The 21,276-nt window shown below is 40.3% G+C and overlaps 1 protein-coding gene across 3 annotated transcripts in view; it reads left to right on the top strand.

The window, feature by feature from the left end:
* celsr3 (cadherin, EGF LAG seven-pass G-type receptor 3) overlaps positions 1–21,276 on the top strand; it is a 119,935-nt gene that overhangs the window by 74,571 nt on the left and 24,088 nt on the right. For all 3 annotated transcript variants that reach the window (XM_082519644.1, XM_082519645.1, XM_082519643.1), the window contains 10 exons: positions 3,393–3,534; positions 5,561–5,681; positions 7,407–7,590; positions 8,665–8,766; positions 8,853–8,947; positions 9,316–9,525; positions 14,677–14,875; positions 18,490–18,678; positions 18,765–18,957; positions 19,766–19,933. In XM_082519644.1, the coding sequence (XP_082375770.1) occupies positions 3,393–3,534; positions 5,561–5,681; positions 7,407–7,590; positions 8,665–8,766; positions 8,853–8,947; positions 9,316–9,525; positions 14,677–14,875; positions 18,490–18,678; positions 18,765–18,957; positions 19,766–19,933 (1,603 nt within the window). The remainder of the gene's footprint in view (positions 1–3,392; positions 3,535–5,560; positions 5,682–7,406; positions 7,591–8,664; positions 8,767–8,852; positions 8,948–9,315; positions 9,526–14,676; positions 14,876–18,489; positions 18,679–18,764; positions 18,958–19,765; positions 19,934–21,276) is intronic.

Here is a 21,276-nt window from a genome sequence, read left to right as displayed (position 1 = left end):
AGAAGGCCATGCAATTACTGAAAAAGGATTCATTTGAATGCTGGTGTAAGTGAATACTGAGTACTAGCAGAAGCCAAGGCCACAGGCTTGAAAGCAAAGCGCCTTCTGTATTTTCTTTAGACGGACAAGTGAAAGCAGACCTTGCACATGTTTGTCTGCTTCGCTGAGAGGAATGCAGACCTCAACAAGCTGCACGCACACATCAGCCAGTCACACTTCGATCTGCAGAGACGTCCTTCTGTTCTGTGCCAGTAAATTAAAAAGAGGGCCTGAAAGCCAAGCTGGCTTAAGACACGAGGTGAAAGCAGAGATTTGTTGATCGGTCTGGAGCTCTGGATAAAATATGATGAAAACAAGTTGTCTGTGTTTGTGTTGTACAAGCAATCAATCATGACTGATTGGTGAGGACAAATTGTTTGACTCTCTAATGCTGTCAGGTAAGAATTTAGATTTTCTAAAACCTTGGTTTATGACAACCTCGGCTTCACGTTGTGTTTATTAGTAATTAACATGCCTAATGTAGCAAAGACCTTTAATTCCCACGGCAGCCATAAACAAATGCACGATAGGTCCACATACAATAAAGGCATGAGTCTGTGCTACCTGATTAGATAGAAATCCAGGCATTTACATGTTATTTCTGTCTATTTGATAACCACAACCTTGCTAAACAAAAATATATGTTAAGTAAATGAAACCTCAAATAATAAAATATTGGCAGATTTTTCTGTGGCTCCACAGTTGCAGATGAGAATCCCCTGAGAAGGAAAAACCCAGCTGTATCAGTTGGATTCATTATTAATTATTACAGGCAAATCTTAGTTTTATTTTTATTATTCATTTGAGTCTGTGGAATGTTTTATTTTAAATTCATTGCTTTTATTTCTGGCTTCACGTGAGTGTAGATTTTTTTGTCATTGAGTAGTCCTGTAATATTTAAGTCCCCCTATTAAAAAAAAAAAGGCTCCCTAATGACTAAATAGCACAATTATGCTCTTTTTAATTTAAAAGGAGGTCTAGGTGAGAGGCCTTCACTATTTGTGCTCAATACACTGCAAAATATGCATAAAGCGCTCAGCTTTAGTCATTAGATTAAAGAGGGGTTTTTATGTGCTGGCCTGTATTACCATATAAGAGGCGGGTGTGTTTGTGTGGAGTGTCTCGGGATTGCATTGAAGTGTATGACGGCTTCGTTCCTCATGCTGCACACAAGTATACCTTGGGAGTGTGCGCGTGTGTTGTTGAAGTGGCTTGTTCAGCTGTGTTGAAGTGTACTGTCCTTGCTTTTTATGTAGCACATTTCTGTGCTGTTATGAAAAAACGACATTTACACTTTCTTTTCCAGTGACATTATATTGCTTTCAGTTTTTCTGCACGTGACTTGTTGTCCATAAGTGGCACAGATGTTCCTGTACGCTATCTCAGCTGCTTGGTTGTGCCTCAGTGCGCACGCAAGGTCCACATACAGTAAATATCCTGCTACTAAGTAGTACAGTCTGCAGGTCCTATCTGCTTTGGTAGACTCCTGCCTCTATGCGTCTGGTGCTTAGGGCCTGTTCTTGTGCTGCCGTGATCAGAGCCTCTGTGCTGTCCTTTTAGCAGTTCTTTTCTGGCCACTGGTAAGATTTCTTGATGTCAGCCACTTCCTCTATTTGTCAGTGGTTCATCCCATTCAGGGCCTTGGTCGTGTAGATTGCTCCTCTTTCTGTTCCTCACCGTCTGTCTTCAGCTGCCTGAGGCGTTCTTGGAGCAGCTCTTCTTGGGCGCCTGATATATTCACAGATGCTCCATGTTTCATTCTGGATTGTGCCTCTGACACTCACTAATCCTTGCCCTCGCCATTTGCAGTGCTCATAGAGCCTCAGGGTGCTGGACTTCCGGTTGTGAGGAGTTTTTGTTTCTTCACATCAGTGGCATCTCTCTCCTCCTGTGACCAGCTTGGTACGACAGTGGGGTATGTGCTGAGCAGTAGAGAGGATGTATTGATGGCTTGGATCTTATTCCTACCATTCAGCTGGCTTTTTAAAACCGTCTTATCTTCTGGAAGTACTTGTGGCTGACCTTTGTGCATCTTTATCATGGTTTCCCTTGGATTGTGGGATACCCAGGTACTTGTAGCTGTCCCATATATCTGCTATTCCTCCTTCTGGTGGCTCCACCCCTTCAGTCCAGGTTATCTTCTCTCTCTTTTTTACCATTTGGCCAGTATACCCACTTATCCAGGCTAAATGGCATCCTGATGTCCTCGCTATCGATCCTGATGAGGAGGATTGGTGAGTGTGAGGTGACTGATGGTCACTCCAGTCCTGAATTTATATCTGTATCCAGTCTTAGTGATGAGCAGGCTTACAGGACTGACGCCTGTGCAGAACAGCAGTGTGAACAGTGATATATTTTGCATTTGATGGTGACACGTGTGGTTATTACCAGGTACTTCTTGGTGAGTTTGGATGTTGGCTTTCTGCTCATCCATAGTTCTCACATGTGTGGCATATACCCTCTCATTGGGTCGGCATATGTGATACATAATAGCATCTCTGCATCAGTTCTATATTATCAGCCGTTGTCCATGGATGCTTTGTTCCAGTAGCCTACTTCCCATCAACATGTCTTGGTTCCTCCACACCTGACGTGCATATATATTGCCGTATAGCAAGTGGAATGTTTTCTTGATGCTACTCTTGTACTTGTTTTGAACTCAGAAAAAAAAAAAAAAAAGGAAGAAGCGCTGTGTTAGTGTTTCAGCGGCTGACAGTGTAGCAATGCACCGTTGCGGCATGTTTTCCAGTGGCTCGCCCAGCCGAAGTGCGTCAGGAGAATGACATTTGTGATAATTGCTGTTTGATGTTTGAGATGTTTACTTGCGAGTTGACAGGTTATTATGTGTGGTACACAGATGGAAGACGCAGCGCCATACTGCATATTCAGATCTCAGTGTTTGCTGTGTTCTGCTTTTATTTCATCAAATTACTTGGAAGGGAAGTTCTTTACACACTAAGGTTGTCTTTTTTTTTCTGTAGATGATTGTTTCCAAAATAAATCCGTTTTTTAACGTTAATAAAACTTGGACATACTCAGTGTTAATATTTAGGTAGCAGTAGGATGAATGGATATTTGCTTAGACCCACTTAAATATGCATAACAAGTCTCCTGATATTTTTTCTTATAAGTTATTATAGCAAATAAAATTGAGGGTTAATCAGCCTATGACTTCCTCCCTGTGTCCATAGAGTTTAAAGGATGTGCCACTTGCTCAGGTGGAAGATACATGTCCAGTGAATTTAATCAAAAATATTATTTAATCTAACCTGCAAAACAAAACAAAAAACATTTAAGAACCAAGTTTTCTTACTGTGCTGAAGGTTTTTGACATCTCTCTTTGTGTCTCTCAGGTTATTATGGGAAAAGCTGCACTGACGCCTGTCATCTGAATCCATGTGAGAATGAGGCTCACTGCCACAGGAAGCCCAGCTCTTCCCATGGATACATTTGTGACTGCGGAGACAACCACTACGGGCAATACTGCCAGCACAGGTACACAGGCAAACGCCCACGCAACTGATGTAACATTTGAACTTCGGGTTACCTGCGAGGTGCCAACACAGACTACAACTCTTTGTAGTCTCTAGCCCACTTAAGCTCTGTTCAGTTATGTGCGTGTCTTGGTAGCTTTAGTTCAGCCTTGTTGCCCCACATCTCCAGCGTTCCATGTAATCCACTGTGGGATGAGCGGAGTCTCAAGTCAAAACACACACACACTCAGAGGTTATCTGTGGCTATGTTAAACTGTGTGAAGTAAGCGTAACCCTGACCTGACCCCGTGCCTCTTTCCTGCCTGTGAAATCCACACAGCTTAAGATTTATCTCATGAGCTGCTCATTGTGTGAGCTTTTGTCCCAGATGAACATCTTTGATCTGGTGTGTTTTTCACAAGGACACACATTTTCACCTGCAAATGAAATATCGTAAAGTTTTTCCATATATTTGATTGGCAGACAGTGAGAGTTGTATGAAAATTAAATCAGCACTAAGACTGGATTTATAATAATTTTACAAAGATTATGCAACAAGTCATATGCGTGCACACACATATATGGCTCATTAACCATAGGTGGTCATGAGAGTACCTCTTTTTCCTTTTTTTTAAGTTGCCACCATGCACTGAAGGATGATAACATCAGAAATGGATCGACATTTTATATTATGGCTACTTTTATTTGCAGATTTGCTGATTTATATCATTTTAAGGTTCAGGTTTTTATGCCTCATCAGAGTACCTTTAAAGTACTATTTATTTTAGCGAGTGAAATGACATAGTGGGCTTGTTATATTTTATAGAGGACTACTTCTGTCTGTCATCGTCACTTTAGGTGATGATTGACAGCTATTTGCATGAAGGTTTCTGCAAAAGTAAATCTTGCTGCTCTAGGTCTGTTAGTAATGGTTCCCTGCAAAACAATGCATCGATAATGTTAAAAGCATACATGTATTTCCCGGGTCATGAATGAGCCTAGCTTACCAATATCCATATCACAATAATGAGCCAGTTCCTATAGAACAAAAGTTCAGACTAACATCTAAAAATTAAAAGTTTTAGCTGTTTTAAAGCAAACGTGAAAAATAATCTTAAATGACTTGCCAGTTTGAACACATTTCTCATTTAGGAAAGACCCCTACAAGGCATATATTCATCAAAGCACAGCTGGAGCAGCTTCCGCTTAAGGCCCTGTCTTTGTTTCTGTGCACCCTGAGTTATGATCAGACAAAGTATTTTGCATTTAAGCTGCCAAAAATACACAACAGGGAGAGTCAACCCTGATATTCAGTTACAAATCACTCACATCGGAATTTTGCTCTCCGAGACTTTCCACAAGGTGCAATTAAGAGATGCTCACAACAGTCTGCATTAACTGCGAGAAGCACTCATCTCTTCAGTGAACCATTAGACGCTAGACATTAGAGTTTAGGAGGAAAGCACATTAGCTGAGATGTGAGCAAATGAGAAGTGTAGTGAACATAAAAAAAAGTTATTTTTATAGAGTTGAAATTCAGTGTCAGTTTAGTAGTTTGAGAAAACAGGTTTTAAAACGAATTGGTGAGCTTAATAAATGTTTTAAATGGGTGAAGGAGGCTTTCCTGTTTAATATGCGACTGTTCAAAGTGTGGCTGTGCCAGCAATAAGAAACATTTAAAGTTTGTGGCTATGTAGGAAGTCTAATGCACCTTGTAAACCTTATTGTCAAAAGTTAATCGATATATTGTGTATAATCATATCTTGTTTCTGTGTCTCAGCAAAAGTGCAAGTTCTTTGTTTGTACATCTACCTCCACATGCCAGTATTAATATTTCCTCCCAGTTCGATCCATACCTTTGCTTCCTTCATTTCATACTTGTTTCTTTCATCTCTTTGTTCCCACCAATTATTTGGAAATCAGAGGGAATGTTGAATCCTTTGAAGAGCGATTAAAAGTTTTTGACAGGCTGTGTTGCTCAGTTGGTGTTTTTCTCTTTTATCTGATCTATCTTGTGTTAATGACTCTGTGTCTCTGTGTGCGTGTAGGATTGATCATCAGTGTCCCAGGGGTTGGTGGGGATCTCCAACCTGTGGACCGTGCCACTGTGACACCAATAAAGGCTTCGATCCTGACTGTAATAAGACCAGCGGACAGTGTCAGTGCAAGGTAACCAGGAGAAACACACAAAGTACATACAACGATGTTGTGAAAGGTAGTAGAAATACTTTTTTTCCCTCTGGGTGTGTCGGTTTCCTCTGGATATTCCTCCCATAGTCCCTAAGCTGGATAAGGTGTTAAGAAATTAGATGAATGGATGGGTAATTGTTGTATTACTTAAATCCTGGAGCTGCTCAAAAAGTCATTACAACACATTTTGCTATGGAACCAAATATTTAAAATTGTCATGTTTAAAATTTATGCTGTTTAGATTAAAAACACCTAATTAGTAAATTGATCATCTGCAGACCACCCAGTAAACGCCTCTCAGGTTGATAGGCTATCCAGATGTGTATATATAACAGCAACCACGATATGTTGATCATCCATAGATATTGAAATTTCCGATCCGTAAATACACGCGTATTGATATACTCCTCTGTAGCTGCTATATTGAATCCTGTTTTATCTAGGCTTTAATCCTGAAGATAATCTTTAATCTGTGTCATTTCCCCTAAATCCACACCTCGTGACTACATGAAGCACACATGATCACAGATCGGGGTCCAAGGGTTAAATTGGGAGGTTTTACTGAACAATCTCTATATTGAATTCCAGCTGGCAAGTAGTGTGTAGGTGGCATAAACAATGAGTGTGTCGGAAATGTGGTGCCTATAGCCAATCACCATGTTGATTTGACCCCGGACAAAGTAGTTATCAACAATTTAGATTCAATTTGAAGTTACTTTATTCTTCTCATTGTTGTGCTAACACAACAATGCTCTCATTTAGCCTACGTGCCAATCATGTCGAGGCAAGTATTGCAGTCGATATCTTAAAGTAAGGTTTAAAATGAGATCTTAACAGATTTATCTTTCTATACATTAACAGTTACTTTGGGAAGTCCTTCAGAATTACATTACATACACTGGTGATGCTGCACCATCATCCTCTAACCTGGTATTATTCTTGTCCTTACTGCAGAGTTAGGTCCCGTTCACATAGACCTAGACACTGGCTGGCAACCTGCCTGGCAACCACCAGTTGCTAGGGAAAAATGTATAATTCCCAACCAGATGCAAGTGGTTGTTGCAGGTATCTGGCAGATGCATTGAAAACAACTACTAAAATTGCAGTGACACAGGCCTGGAGACTGGTGAGTGACCCAATCATAGTCTGTTGGGAAGATGTCTGCAACTTGTCTGCAACTACTTGCTAAGCTGTGAAGAGTGCTACGCAAACAGAAAGTGGGGAATGTTATGTCTTTTGAAATGTGTTGGTTTCAGAGGTAAAGAGCCAGCTTTTGTTTTAAAGGTGAACATTCTTACTTCCAAGTTCCACTACCACTTGATGGTACACAGACAATTCAGCGTCTTCCAGACTTGGAAGACAACAGACAACTTTGGCAATCTGCTAGCGATCAAAGCAATCACAAGAAAGTTTTGGTGCTTTAACAACCTGCAAACACTTGCCACAAATTGTTTCTAGAGACCAGGCGGGTTGTCATCTCTAGTGGTGTGTGAGGCAAAGGCATCAATATCCTCTGTATTCTCAAGCTGTGCAAACTAAATCATCAACTGTAATGCATTGATTGATGCTCTTCAACTCTCTCTTATACATGGCTCCCCATCTGATTCGCTGTATAAATCTCACAGTCATGCACGCTGATGTAATTGTAACACGCTGATAGTTTGTATGGTTGAGACTCATGTGTCCGTCCATGTGTATATTCAGGAGTTCCACTTCCGTCCGCGAAACTCGGACACCTGCCTGCCGTGCGACTGCTACCCAGTGGGGTCCTTCTCGCGGGCATGCGACCCAGAGTCAGGACAGTGTCAGTGCAGGCCTGGCGTAATTGGTCGTCAGTGCAACTCGTGTGACAACCCTTTTGCTGAGGTCACAAACTCAGGCTGTGAAGGTGAGAAAAAGAAGCAGGTCAACTGAGTTTGTGTTTGTTTATTTTTAGCTTATTTTCTTTAAAAGAAATAAGAAAGAAAAAGAAGCAAGCACCAGCGGGGGCTCTGAACTGTGTGTGTGTGTTTATTGTCATATTTTTGCATCTCACTGTTGCCTGTTGAGATTACTCCTGTTTACACAACAGGGGGCTACATCATTCATTCATTCATCTGCTGATGTGAAGCTCCGTATCATATCTGAGGCGTCACCGCTTGCGGGTGAAAAAAATCAAATAAATAAATAAAAAAACTTCAGTAATTCTAAAAACTGCCTGAAGGCAATATTAGTGTGAGGGAGTGAATCACTCGTAGAAAACGATTTGCTTTATGTTAAAAGTGTGTCACTGTCACAGCTCCATTGATAAAAACAAAGTAAATGAAAAAAATCAGCTGCTTTTGTTCCAAGTTGGATTTAGTATTAAACCTTCTCTGCGAAGTCGTAGTTCCCAAAACTTGTCAAAACAATTTCATCATCCGTGTATCTTTTGTGGGACTGTCAGTAGACTGGTGGCAAACTCCAGATGACTTTAAACAAGGTGTATATTTTTTAGGATGGGTTCAAAAGCCTTCAGACTAAATCATCTGTAGAGACAAAGACATGTGAATGACAATAATGAGCCACTTCTGAGCTTTTACCCTATTTACCTTCTATTGTGTAATCACAGGATTCCTGTTTCTCCGCTGTTCCATCTTTTTAAAAATGGTCATGTTTGTCAAGTCTCTGCCTGAGCCCAGAGACACAAAGAAACTGTTAATTATAGTCATCGTCTATTTAACAGCTTCCAGTTGATTCTCTCTCCCTTTTTCCCCTGTTCTGTGCAGCTTTGTCAGTTCCAGCGTCTCCACTTGTAATTACTTCTTTTAGTGAGACGCTGCTGTTTTATTCTCTCACAATCATTTTCATTTTTTTCTCCGCAAGTCAAAAGAAAAACTTAAAAAAAAATGTATTTACATTGTGAGTCATATTTTGTCATGATTTTAAATGGAAAAGGTTGTTGAGCTGATAAGGATTTTAATTGGTGTTCTCTCTCCCGCAGTCATTTATGATGGTTGTCCAAAGACCATTACTCAGGGGATCTGGTGGCCGCGTACCAAGTTCAACCTGCCTGCCGCGGTGCCCTGCCCCAAAGGCTCTGTCGGTCCGTATACATTAACACAAATGCATTTCATACCAAATCATTGTGAGGAGACATTTTTAAAAAATTCATGTTTCTCCTCTTTGCAGGTGCTGCCATTAGACACTGTGATGCCGAGAGAGGCTGGTTGGAGCCGGACCTTTGCAACTGCACTTCACCTCCGTTTGTGGAGCTCAGTGCTGCTGTACGTAGACCACTAATGACAGTAATACAATAACTAATTCACTTTTTAACTCCATTAAAAGTTTGTTCTGAACATCTAAAATCTAAATTTCTCCTGCAGGAATATTTCAATTAAGTTTTTAATTTAATTTAATTTATTTTTAAACAGTAACAGGAACCAATATTTTTAATATGCAGCTAGAACGCTTTCTCAGAGATTTCCAGTTTAATTCCTGTCTTGAAGGAATTCTTCAGTCTGAAAATTATTCAAGGACAGATTTGCCTGTTGGACAGACAGCTGAAATGCTCACGCATGCAAATATGTCATCTGGCATTAAATCTCTTCATTCATTCAATAAATATTTTTCCCGCGTCTGGATGTTTGTGTAGCTCGATTCCCTGGAGCGCAACGAGACAGAGCTGAACACCATCATGGAGAAGAAGCTTGCCCACCAGCTCCGTGATGTAACCGAGGCTACCACCCGGCTCTATGGCAATGACCTGCAGATAGCTGAGCGGCTGCTGTCACGCCTACTTACATTTGAGACCCAGCAGAGTGGCTTCGGACTCACCGCCACCCAGGACGCGTACTTCAACGAGGTAAAAATGACATATTTTTGAAAATTCCTTTATACGCTCCTGTTAGAGTCTTTACAAAGACACACTCTGCTTGAGTCTGTGTATTTTAGACTGATGTACTTGGGGAGGAGAGATGCGATGAGGATGCAGGTGTTGTGAAAAAAGGAAGACATTTTGCATTAACAAGGGCTGTTTACTGGTTCTTGATGATTCATCCTTTCTGATCTAAATCTAAGTGACGTCATGGAAAAAGTGTGGAAAGCAGCATTCACACAGACGATACAAACAATACAACGAACACCATCATGAGCAGTTCAAGGACAACTTTTAGGTATATTGATAAAATGCTGCATTTAGTGAGCAAAAGCAGGACTGTTTAAAATACAGATGAAGTGCAAGCTGTGAAAGGTTGTTGGAAGAATCCAGGTGTAAAAGTAAGGGGTGTTTTCATGTGTGAAAATCAAGTTTTTCTAAATCTCATTTTATTGGCAGCTTTTATCAGTATGTCAATAGATTTAAGTGTAACTTAACAAGCGGATCACTAAGGAAAGCATCCAACTAACTACTCTAAATGACCTCGTGAATATGATGCGAAATTATTAATAATATCTGCTCTCTTGGTGCAAAATTAAATATTACAATAAAACATTAAGTTGCGAGTTAAAATCTTTGTGTTACTATACTCCTGCCGCTAGCAACTACAAATCTGCACAGAATCTCCCAGAGGACATAAAATAGCTGCTGTTATTTAAAACTCTAGCTATGATTGATACACTCTACTATTATGGGGTACAGACCCAGTGACTAGATATTACAACGAGATGTCTTTTCTCAGAAATTTGGAAGTAATGTTGCTATGGTGATGCGGTGACAGTAACTCATGAAGTATTGCAGCGCGTCATCTCCGCATATTAACTGACAGGCTCTCGTTTTACCTGATGCCGACGCCTTCAGCTGAGGATGCACCAGCTGACAGGCGATAATTTAAAAATTGTTGGCATTCTGACATAAAGGCGGTAACCAGACATCTCTGTTTTATTTTGCCAGAAATATTTAAGCTTATATATCAAACTCAGCTGACAAGGAATGAGCTGCTCCCATACATCACGAGTAAGTGGCTGAAGAATCCAGGAATGCAGGACCCCTCCTGCTAGCTTCAGCCTTCCAAACTGCTCGCTGACATGAAACTGACAGCTCACTCGCTTATAATACTTTACTGCGGTAGTTACACTTATTGTAATTCATGAGGTGAATTTAAATTGTAATTCCCGCTGGAACATTTTCTCTCCACGTCACTCAAACGGTTGTAAGAGTCGTAAAGTATAATGTGGGATTTCTGCTAGAAACAAGCGATTTTTCTCATGGTTATTAATTGAAACCTCACGACATTTTTCCCTCTTATGTCTTTAACTGATGAGTTGGCTCCTGCTTTTTAATGTTTCAGCCAGGGTGTGATTTATTCACTTTAATTAGGGACCTTAGTGGGCAATAAAAAGATGTATTTCTCTCCAGTACAGTATCCACAGCAGACAGCAGGATGCGATTCATAATTCATGCTAACAGGGAGGATTTTAAGCCACCCGATGGTAACCGTGAGCAGTAGAAAGTGAGTGGTTGTATTTTATTCTCCCGTAGTCTGAGCACAAAATGTCATTTGTGCCTATTTAGATGTTAAAGTTCCGTAATGCAATCCCCCCCAGTGTTTTCCCACTGACATTTGCTTTGTTACTCCACTGATTCTGCATAACGCGCTTGAACTAGTCCAAGTTTAAGGTTCTGGTTTTTTGTTACATCTGAGCCACAAATCTGGTGGCTAGGAGACAGAAAGTGCACGGCAACACAAAGGAGTAAGACTTCATCCTCCCTTCACTTTTCTTTTTATAAAGTCGTCTTAAACCTGTGTATATGAATTTGTTGTGGCACTCAAAAGGTATCTTAGCAAACACAGTCCACACACACACACACACACACACACACACACACACACACACACACACACACACACATACACACACACACAGACAGTTGCTATGGCAACTCAGCAGCAGTATTAATGATGTCCTAGAGTGAGAGAAAACAAAAACCTTTTCCTGCCTGTCCCTTCATTTAACCTGACAGTAAATCAGAAACACGGCCATTAGGGCTTCGTGATTGGTTAGCTGGTTTGTAGTGTCACAAAGCCGCTATACGGTGTGTTGCCACATTAGCGCATTAATGCCCGGCTCACCTGACTCGTAACTTCGGCTTCTGGCTGTAAAACAGTTGTGCTGCCTGCATCTGGAGGTAATGAGGTAGCTTTTGGTTTATTATGGCATCACTAAAGGGAAGCTACAGTCCGACCTCTTTTTTTTCTTCTAAAGAATAGAAAATTTATATCTGATGATACTTGACACATCATTTTAAACAACAGCAGCTATTAGGCCAAGATGAACAGGTAATGCCTAACACGGTTTCTATAGTAACCCAGCGGCGGTAATAGAGCCCCGTGGCTTCAGCAGAGATGAAGGGAAGCGGGGAGGAAAGTAGAGTTTTCACATCAGGTATGTAGCAGTGAACGAAAGAAGATGAAAACCTTTCATGTTCAAGCTGTGATCAAATCCATCTGAATGCTGCTGTACTGATAGGAGACGGCTGGGGCTCACGTTTTGTCAAGTATGTGACAGCACAGCGACAGAATCTTTAAAATGTACTTGTAGTTTCTCTTAAATGAAGCGAAAGAATCGCTGAAGAGCTGAATTGAAAAAGACAATTTTTCAAAATTGCATGTTGCAAAAAAAAAGATAGCCCCTCTTTCTCTCTCCGTCATCCATGCTGCCTTTGTGAATCTCTCTTTCTGGATTCCCGTCATCCTTGGCCTCTATACTGTTTTACTCTCCTTTTCTTTCCCCCCTTCACCCTCTTTCTTTTCAATAAAGTTTATATGGGCTCTCGCCGGGTCTTGAGCTCAAGAGCCGCCAATTTTCCAATTTTCTAGTTTTCTCTAAGTGCAGGTGGAAGTTTAACTGGGCGTGTTTTCTAAGAGAACAGCAAGCATTTTCATTCAGAGGATAATTTATTCATAGCAGTCAGAATCTCTCACTACATGTGCTGAAACATTTACTGCACAGAGGTCATCTTCAAAAGTAGTTGTAGTCACATACAGGTAATGCTGTACGTGACTCGATAACCTCTAACGGATGATAAGAAGGGAGCACAAAAAACTAGAACAATGCCATTTTTTATGGTACCGTCACATTGTTCATTTTGTCCTTTCTCCCACCCCCAACAATCCTTTTCTTCACTTCATTTTTCCATCTCATCGCAACTTTCCACCTCCCTACCTCTGTGCCTTCTGCATGTGACTTCTCATCTCTCTTATTCTCTCTTTTTTCTCCTCTTTTCACTCACTCATGCACAAATTCTCTTCTTGAATCTTTCTTCATCTCCCCCAACAATTCATGCATTCTTTCTATGCTGCACTGCATGTACTTGTACCTTGTTTGCCTGACGGTTGTGTCATATGTTATTTTTTCCTTTCTTTTCTCCCCAGAGCAATATATTACACTGCAGTACTTTATTAGGTCTGACTGCAAGGGATCCTCCCTGTCTCTCTCTTTCTCTCTTTTCCACTGATATTTCTCTTTGTTCAGCCCTTCGTGCAAGGCTCTGCAGTCCAGACTAATCTCTAAGAGGCCTCCATCCATAGTCACCAATTCTCCGTAAAAAAGCAATGACATGGGAGCACTGACAGTGGTGAAGCTTGTTCTAATTGGGGTCAGGACTTAGCTTGGATTTTTTATCATAGTTGTGCTCAAAGCAGCCAGACAAACGGCGTGACGATGCAGCGTACTTCTCATCTGCTCAACCAGAACCAGATTCTCGTGTTCTGACCTTTAATTCCTCGTTTTTCTCCCACTGTTAAACTTTATTGTCTGAATTGTCTCCCTGTGTGCCTTCGCCGTCTCTTATTTCCTCTATCTTTTGTCTTTCCTTCACAATTTTGTGTTTTATATCAGTATGCAGTTAAATTTGAAATTGTGTTTCATTATTTATCTTAAAAAAACAACATAAAAAAAAAACAGTGCTACCAGCACAGGGACACATTTATAGATTTGATTTATGCTGTTATAAAGACATGCAGGTTTTCACACAGTCAGCTTGGCTAAAACTAAACGTGAACCTGCCTGTTTACTATGTTTAATGTAAAGTCTTCAATACTGTAAAACCTTAAATTAGTTTCCTTTATATAACTTAGGTGTAAGGTGTAGGTGTATCAGTATCACTATAACAGTAATTTTGTAGGAATGGGCTATGAATGGTTTTTAAAAATATAGAGAATATAAATTATTTCTTTACAGGAGATCATACAAACAATGTCTTTCAGATGCAATGTGCACCTCACAAAAAAGGAAAGAAAAATAAGAAAATATTAAAATGTTTGTCATAACCCAACCACACGCCAAAAATACAACAATACAAAATGTGTTTATTCAAATAATTATTCATTAATGAAAATATGTTTGGTGCAAACTGAATGTATACCAATCAAATTCCATTAATGTTTCAATGTTTCACATTGTACTTAAGTAAAAAAAAAAAAAAATAATAATAATAATAATTTACTTCTAATCTTGGGCATACCCAGGACATGCTGGAGTGATTTCATCCCCTGGCTGGCCTGGGAAAGCCTTGGTGTTCCCCTGGATAAGTGGAAGAAAATGGATGGATGGATGCATTTTGGGCAAAACATTTTTGAGTGCAGTCTCAGCAGGCTTCAAGTAGTATTCCAGTCATATGCAAACCAACATAATCTGTTCCCTGAAAGTCTCAGAACTACTCCGGTATAACAGAAGTCATCAGAGGATTCAGTGTTGTTAGCAGAAAACACCATAGCTGATTGTCCTCTGGCCACAAGTCAACTTTTATTTGAGTCTTTAACCAGTGTTTAAGCAGCTGTCTGCCTCCGTGTAGGACCAAATAACTTAAATATATATATTTTGTCATCATCCACAGTCTCAGACCGATAATATTTAACATTTTTTAACGGTTGTTATTAACTGTGAAGCTCGTGTGGCCACTGTCCTCGAAGACAGTGCAGCAAAGCACCTCCTAAGAAGCCATGATACTTTTATGGGCTCTTTTTCTGTTTTTATTTCTGCTTTTATTAATTCTTTATCCTTCTGCTGGTGCCAGAACGTCCTGCGAGGCTGCAGTGTGCTGTTGGGTCCGAGCACCTCTGGGCTTTGGCGTACTCTCGCTCAGAGTCAGAACCACATCCCAGGCGGCGGTCCGGGTGCGCTGACGGAGCTACTGGAGCAGTACGCCAAGAATCTGGCTCAGAACATGAAACTCACCTACCTCAACCCGGTGGCGCTGGTTGCTCCCAACATTGGTGAGTTTGGACTGCAGATGCAGACATGCAGACACAATACAATAATTAATCACCGATCACACCCCAAAATTAAACGAGACAGTAATGAAATCTCAATCTTTGCAAATGATATGCTTCAGTTTTCTCACAATACTGTAAATCGCTGCTGTGAAATCAGCGATAATGAGTCATTGTAAAGCATGGGGATGAACAGCACTAATGCGAGTGATGATGATGGCACAGCCAGAATGTTGGCAGCACCACAGAGAGATGGATTTCACACTCCCACTCAGACAGCAGCTAATGCTTTCAGCACATCCACAACCCCCCCCCCCCGAAGCACCGCAGCACTGGCCAACATACAACATACACAAAAAACACATACACGCTGGCGTTTAACATCACTGGACATGCAAAGCTCCTAAGAGTCAAGGTTATTAAAGTTTCATTTAGTTTCTGCCATCCCTTCACTTGTGCTTTTTGCTCTTATCCACATTTTTCTGTCACTTTCACAGTGTCAAAAAATGCTGTTAGATAATCTGCACCGCTTACAACAAGACGAGGTGTTGAAGTGTCAACAGCAGCAGCAGCTTTGGCAGGGATCAAGCCAGTGACAATGAATTTCACACTCGGTTAATGCTCTTAACTGCACACGCCGATTGAATTCCTTCAAAATACTTTACACCCAAAAACTCATCAAAGTTTCCAGCTGCTGAATTTTGCCTCAGCAGCTTCTTCTTGTGTACCTTTGGTCACACAGTCACTGTAATCTCCTCATGACGTACCTTTGTTGGCTAATATTGACTTACCACTTGAACTTCTATATGTTTGTGAATCTTTTTGTTAGTTATACCTGCGTTTGCTCTTGGATTCTTACAAAATCCAGTTATTTAACTCTGAATCGAAGCCAAGGCGACAAGAACAGAGCAGCAGTGAAGGCAACACTAATGAGAAACATGACTGACGCAAATTTTTTCGCTCCAGCAAACACACAAACACGTGGCTGATGCTCCAAGCTAAACGGGTAAAAATGAATAACATGGGAGAGGACGTGGACGAACTTGATGGGTTGTCAGCCTTCGGTTAATTTCGATTTTTGCTGCTTTTGTTGATGATGCTGGCAGTAAAACCCCATATTTGCAATCTCTTACATTTTATTTAACAAATAAACCACTTTACATGAATATTATCGGATAAACTCTCATGCCTCTCACACCAACAGATTGAGTGCTATTTGCTGGATCAAATGTTTCGTCGTTATTGAACACTCCATGCTGACGTACTTCCACTCTGTGTGCGTGTTTGGGAATTTTTATATTCTCTCGCTACCTAATGATTCACTAATCCATAGGGGAAAAAATATTTTTTAATGACACAGCTAAAAATGACAATTGTTCTATGACTGAATCAAAGAGGAAAAGCTAAACTTAAATAAAACAGATAAATCAAGTAGCTGTATGAGCTGTCTCGTATTACTTTTACTGACTCAAGGTCACACGGGTCTGGCACGCAAGCTGCTTTGATGCTTAATGGCACAGAAGAAGATAAGAGTGCTGGTTGGGGCTGCACGATTATGGCTAAAATGATGATCACAGTCATTTTGTCCAGTATTGCAGTGAATAAACAGAACACTGGTTCAGCATCTTCACATCTCTACAAATCTCTGCACAGAAACAAAATTTTTCCTCCTCATTTCCTTAAATTCAGTGCAGCTCTTTGAAGAAAAAAAAAATTAAACTGTACCAAAACACAAAATTAAATCAAGAGGTCATATTCCTTTTAATCTCTTTAAACTACCATTTGCAGACAAATATGTGTTTGTACATATACACCATTCATTGTACCTGCATGATGGATGTGAATAAAACTCATATTGCCCTTATAAAATAATTAGGAAAATAGCATATCGTTTGTCCAGTGTGTCGACAATGTTATTGAAGCCTTCGTTACTCTTACTGTCTTCGGCCGTGTTGGTGATTTCAGTTGGTCAGTGTGAGCTGGATGGATGCACAGGCTGCTTTTATGGATGTATGAGCTGATGTTGAATGAGTCGCGTCAGCAACCATTGCCTTGTTTTCTTTGTCCTGCATTCATCATGCTGCAGTTTGCGGTGTTTTTCCAGGGGGTTGAATGTTGATTTGAATTTGAAGTGAAATTTGAATTTCAACGTAGTGTTACTCATGGGTGCATGGAACACCTGTGATTGGCACATACAGACACACTGTCAGGCACTAATTTAGGGGGCGCTTGATTTGCTTTTGCTCTGTATTTTAATTGGCAAAGCAGTGTTAGATGGTCATATATGTCCAAAGTTTGAGATAATGAGGTCAGCATATGTAAAAGTAACCCATCAAGCTTCTGATTCCTCTAATTGCTTGGATTTAATTTTTTTTCCTACTTTTTTTCCTAGTCAGTTAGCTTAATGTTGGAGAATATTCTTGATATAGTTTGTGTACTAAGAGAAACATCACGGGTAGTATTATTAGGAGACAGTTTATCCCCTAATGATTTCAGGGTTATTTCCAGGTAATGACCCAGTGTGGGGGTTCTTTCATTATTCTTCTTCTTGATGGATGCATTTTTGTAAACTGGACAAGTTTAAGATGAGACACTTTATTTTGTACACAACAGTGACATGTTTTTTAAGAGGTGTTGTAGAGAGCACAGTGTGTTCAGTTCTGCTCCAGTTAATCAGCCATTGCAAAAAGTAATATGCAGTGTTGGTGGGTTTTTTTAAACATATTATTTTTGTTAAAAGTAATGCAGTATGTTACTTAATTATTTGCCAGAGCACGTAAAAAGTTACACTACTCATTACATTACTTTCTCCTACACAAAGAAAATTTTAAAACGAACCCAAAGAGACTTCAAAATAATCACCACAGTGAAATATGAGCAGTTATAAATGGAGGCTGTAAGCTGGACTGCCCATCACTGTCTTTGTTACGTGTTGATGATCAGGCTCTGGCTGCTGTACTGGGGTCAGCATGCACTCACGTTTATCACCAGTTTGGGTTCTTGGCTAGCTTTGTGTTAGCGTGCTATTTGTGCAGATGCTTGCAAAAAGCTAAAGTTTTGTAGGCAGTGTAATGCAGTTGTTTGCAAGTAAAAGTAATTTCCATATCTCTGCTGTTAATCACTTCACTGTTTTCCTCCTGCACACGAACTGAAAGGAGCTCATTTTAACGCAAGTGGACAGGATGAAAAAAATGTGTTTGTTTGAGGAGTTTTTCTTCTGTCCATTTGTCCACAGCAATGCATTACATTACTGTGTTACTGAAAAATGTAATACAATTACAGTAACATGTTTCTTTGTGACATGCGACACCCAAAATATGGTGAAATAGGGACCAGTGACATTGGTTTGCTGTGATTGTGACACTTTGTCTTATAAAAGTTACTACAATGAGCATAGCTTAAAATCAGGATATGGACTATCTTTCCACTTTTTAACATACTTTTAAAATCAGAAAGCGAATGCATCACTGCTGCTATCTAAAGTGTAAGATACATGTTATTTTAACCAGTCATATTATGCTAATGTAACAACATAATTACCCTAATTACCCAACATCTGTGGGAATTTCATCCAAAAAATGTTTATATGTGTCTGTTGCTGCATGTTTATTAATCAGTTATGAACCTGGACCGCATGGAGAACCACACCCATGTGCGGAGGCGTTTCCCACGCTACCACACCACCCTGTTTCGTGGTCAGGCTTTGTGGGATCCCTATACTCATGTGATACTGCCCCCTGCTGCCCTGGTGCCACAACGGCAGCGGCTGCATAACTGGAAGGAGAAGGAGAGGACGGAAAAAGAACGTAAGAACAGACACACACACTGAATAAAAACCTTCAAAGTGTTTCGGGCTGAACCCAAGAAACATATTCTGACTCAAACTTTTCAGTTTCAGCCTCAGATCCTCAAAACACCGCTTCGGCGCCTGTCAGTATCTCGGCCAATCAGACAGGAGAATACACTGCAGCAAAACATACTGCTGCGTTGCCTGAGCCGCCCATAACCATCGTGATCCTGCTCATTTACCGAAGTCTGGGTGCTGCCCTTCCTCCCAAGTACCACACAGACAGACGAGGAGTGAGGTGGGAATCTGAAACACACTAAAGAAAATCTCATTACTGCAACTCCAAAAACTTCTCGTGATTTATGCTCGTATGTCTTTGATTTGGTGCTAATCAGTCTGCAAAAATTGCTTTTAAATAACGTGAGCATCACATCATTAAATAGGGATCATTATCTTTCAATTCTAGCATCAACATGCCAGGATTTTACATATATATGTGTATAAAAAAGATCCAATGACGATAATTTGTGCTATTGATCATTTAGTCTCCAAAAGTGGGAAAAAAGGTTGAAAAAGATCCATCACTGAAGCCCAAACCCACATCTTCAGGTTGCTTGTTTGTATGCGCAACCATGAAAGACACATATGAAACACGCAACACTGTATCAGATCTTTGCAAGTAGGACATTTTTGGCATCTTTGCTCAATAAATGATTAAAAGAAGTTTTGGCTAATTGAATTCATAGTCATATGAGGAACACTGGTAGGTCAGCAGAGTATCTGCATCAGGACTAATTCCAGCGATCTTTTCTCTGTTTTAATCATCCTGCCTTTACTTTGTTTTCTCTCTTCTTTCCTTCTGCTGTCCCCCACTTCTCCTCTGGGCCTAATTACCGAGTAACAAGCTGTCCACTTCTCAGTTGGTGTCAATAATCAGTCATTTGTGTCTTATCTGGTTTACAAAACACACTCTTCTTTTTTTCAGTTTGTCTCTTTTTTTGGTTACTGTGTCTCTGCCTTTTTTAGCATCCTAACCAGGATATCAAACTCTGCTTTCTGTCTGATCTGGAGGATGTGTTGTAACTTCTGTACTGTCTCTCCTTCAGGCTTCCCAGACATCCAGTAATGAACTCCCCTGTGGTCACTATCTCTGTCTACAACAACCAGACATTTGTGGGCGGACATTTAGAGCAACCCATCTTACTGGAGTTCAAGCTGCTAGAGACGGCCAATCGCAGCAAGCCTCTGTGTGTACAATGGAACCACAGCAGCCCGTGAGTACATAACATGCGATGTTTCGCACTGTATTGATACTGTCGATACTGAAGTCCAGGGTATTGCAGTATGTCACTGCGTGATTAAAAGATACACTACTGTGTAGAGTTTGGAAATATCAAACTGTCATTTTTGAAATTTGCTAAATGCAAATATCTTAAACTTCAGATTTGAAGTTAATATGATGACTTTGGGTTTTGTCTTGTTGGCTTTAAAATATAAAATATATCTTTATTCAGATTTTTCTGCAGACCTCTCACAGAAGGAAAAGTACAGATGTAGTTTTAACAATAAGAATGTGAAGTGTCCACTGTTGTAAGTCAGGATGCACAGGAACAAGAACTAGAAATGGTCTGTCGAACACAGAGGGCTGAATCCAAAGACACCCAGAAAATAAGTAAAAACTTGTGCAGCAGGCTGGTCCATTGTGACAAAATTTCATTGCAGGAACTCAAAATGATATTCAGTAGTTTGTTTGACCCCCGTGTGCTTTGATGTGGGGGGCTGACAATGTTGGGGCATTTTGTAGCTCTGGCAGTTCTCATTCTATTCATTCTATACGTCCTTGCACAAAGGAGCAGATACCGGTCCTGCTGATAGTAACTAGTAACTATAGTAACTCCTGGAATCTCCTCCATGTTCTTGAGACTGTGCTGGAAACACAGCAAACTTTCAATGGCAATCGCACGTATTGATGAGCCATCCTAGTTGGACTACTTGTGCAACCTCTGTAGGCTCAAGGTATCGCCTCATCCTACCACTAGTGACACTGACTCAAGTCAAATGCAAAAAAAACAAAAATTAAGAAAGAGTCAGAAAATATACCAATATCCTAGAAGTTGAATTAGCCTGATCATATACACTGATTAAAAAGTCTTTAATTTTTTTTAGCAGCACATATAATGAAGCCAATGTAGCCTACTATCTTTACCACAGTAAAAACTACCATACTAAACCATTATAAAAGTAGACGGGAGTGCCTGATCTGCTTTTAAAATACAAGACCACTTTAGCCAAAGGATTATTTCAAATGCTCACTGAACACCTTCTGACGTACACATATTTGACAGAGAAGTCTAATTAGCAACTCAATGCGTTCAGGTATTTAGACGTGGTCAAGATGACCTGCTGAAGTTTAAACTGAGCATTAGACTAGTGAAGAAAGATGATTTAAGTGATTTTGAACCTGGTGTGGTCTTTGGTGCCACATGTCCTGGTCTGAATAATTCAAACTGTTACCTACACAACAGGATGAACTAGGATTTTAATAGAAGATGGTCCAAAAAGGAGAAATATTGAGTTAGCAGCAGTTCTTTGGGTGAAAATGCCTTGAGGTCAGAGG

This window comes from Aulonocara stuartgranti, assembly GCF_965226115.1.
Source record: "Aulonocara stuartgranti genome assembly, chromosome: 20".
Classification (NCBI taxonomy): domain Eukaryota; kingdom Metazoa; phylum Chordata; class Actinopteri; order Cichliformes; family Cichlidae; genus Aulonocara; species Aulonocara stuartgranti.
Note: the sequence above shows the minus strand (reverse complement) of the source record. Positions and strands in the feature narration are given on the sequence as shown.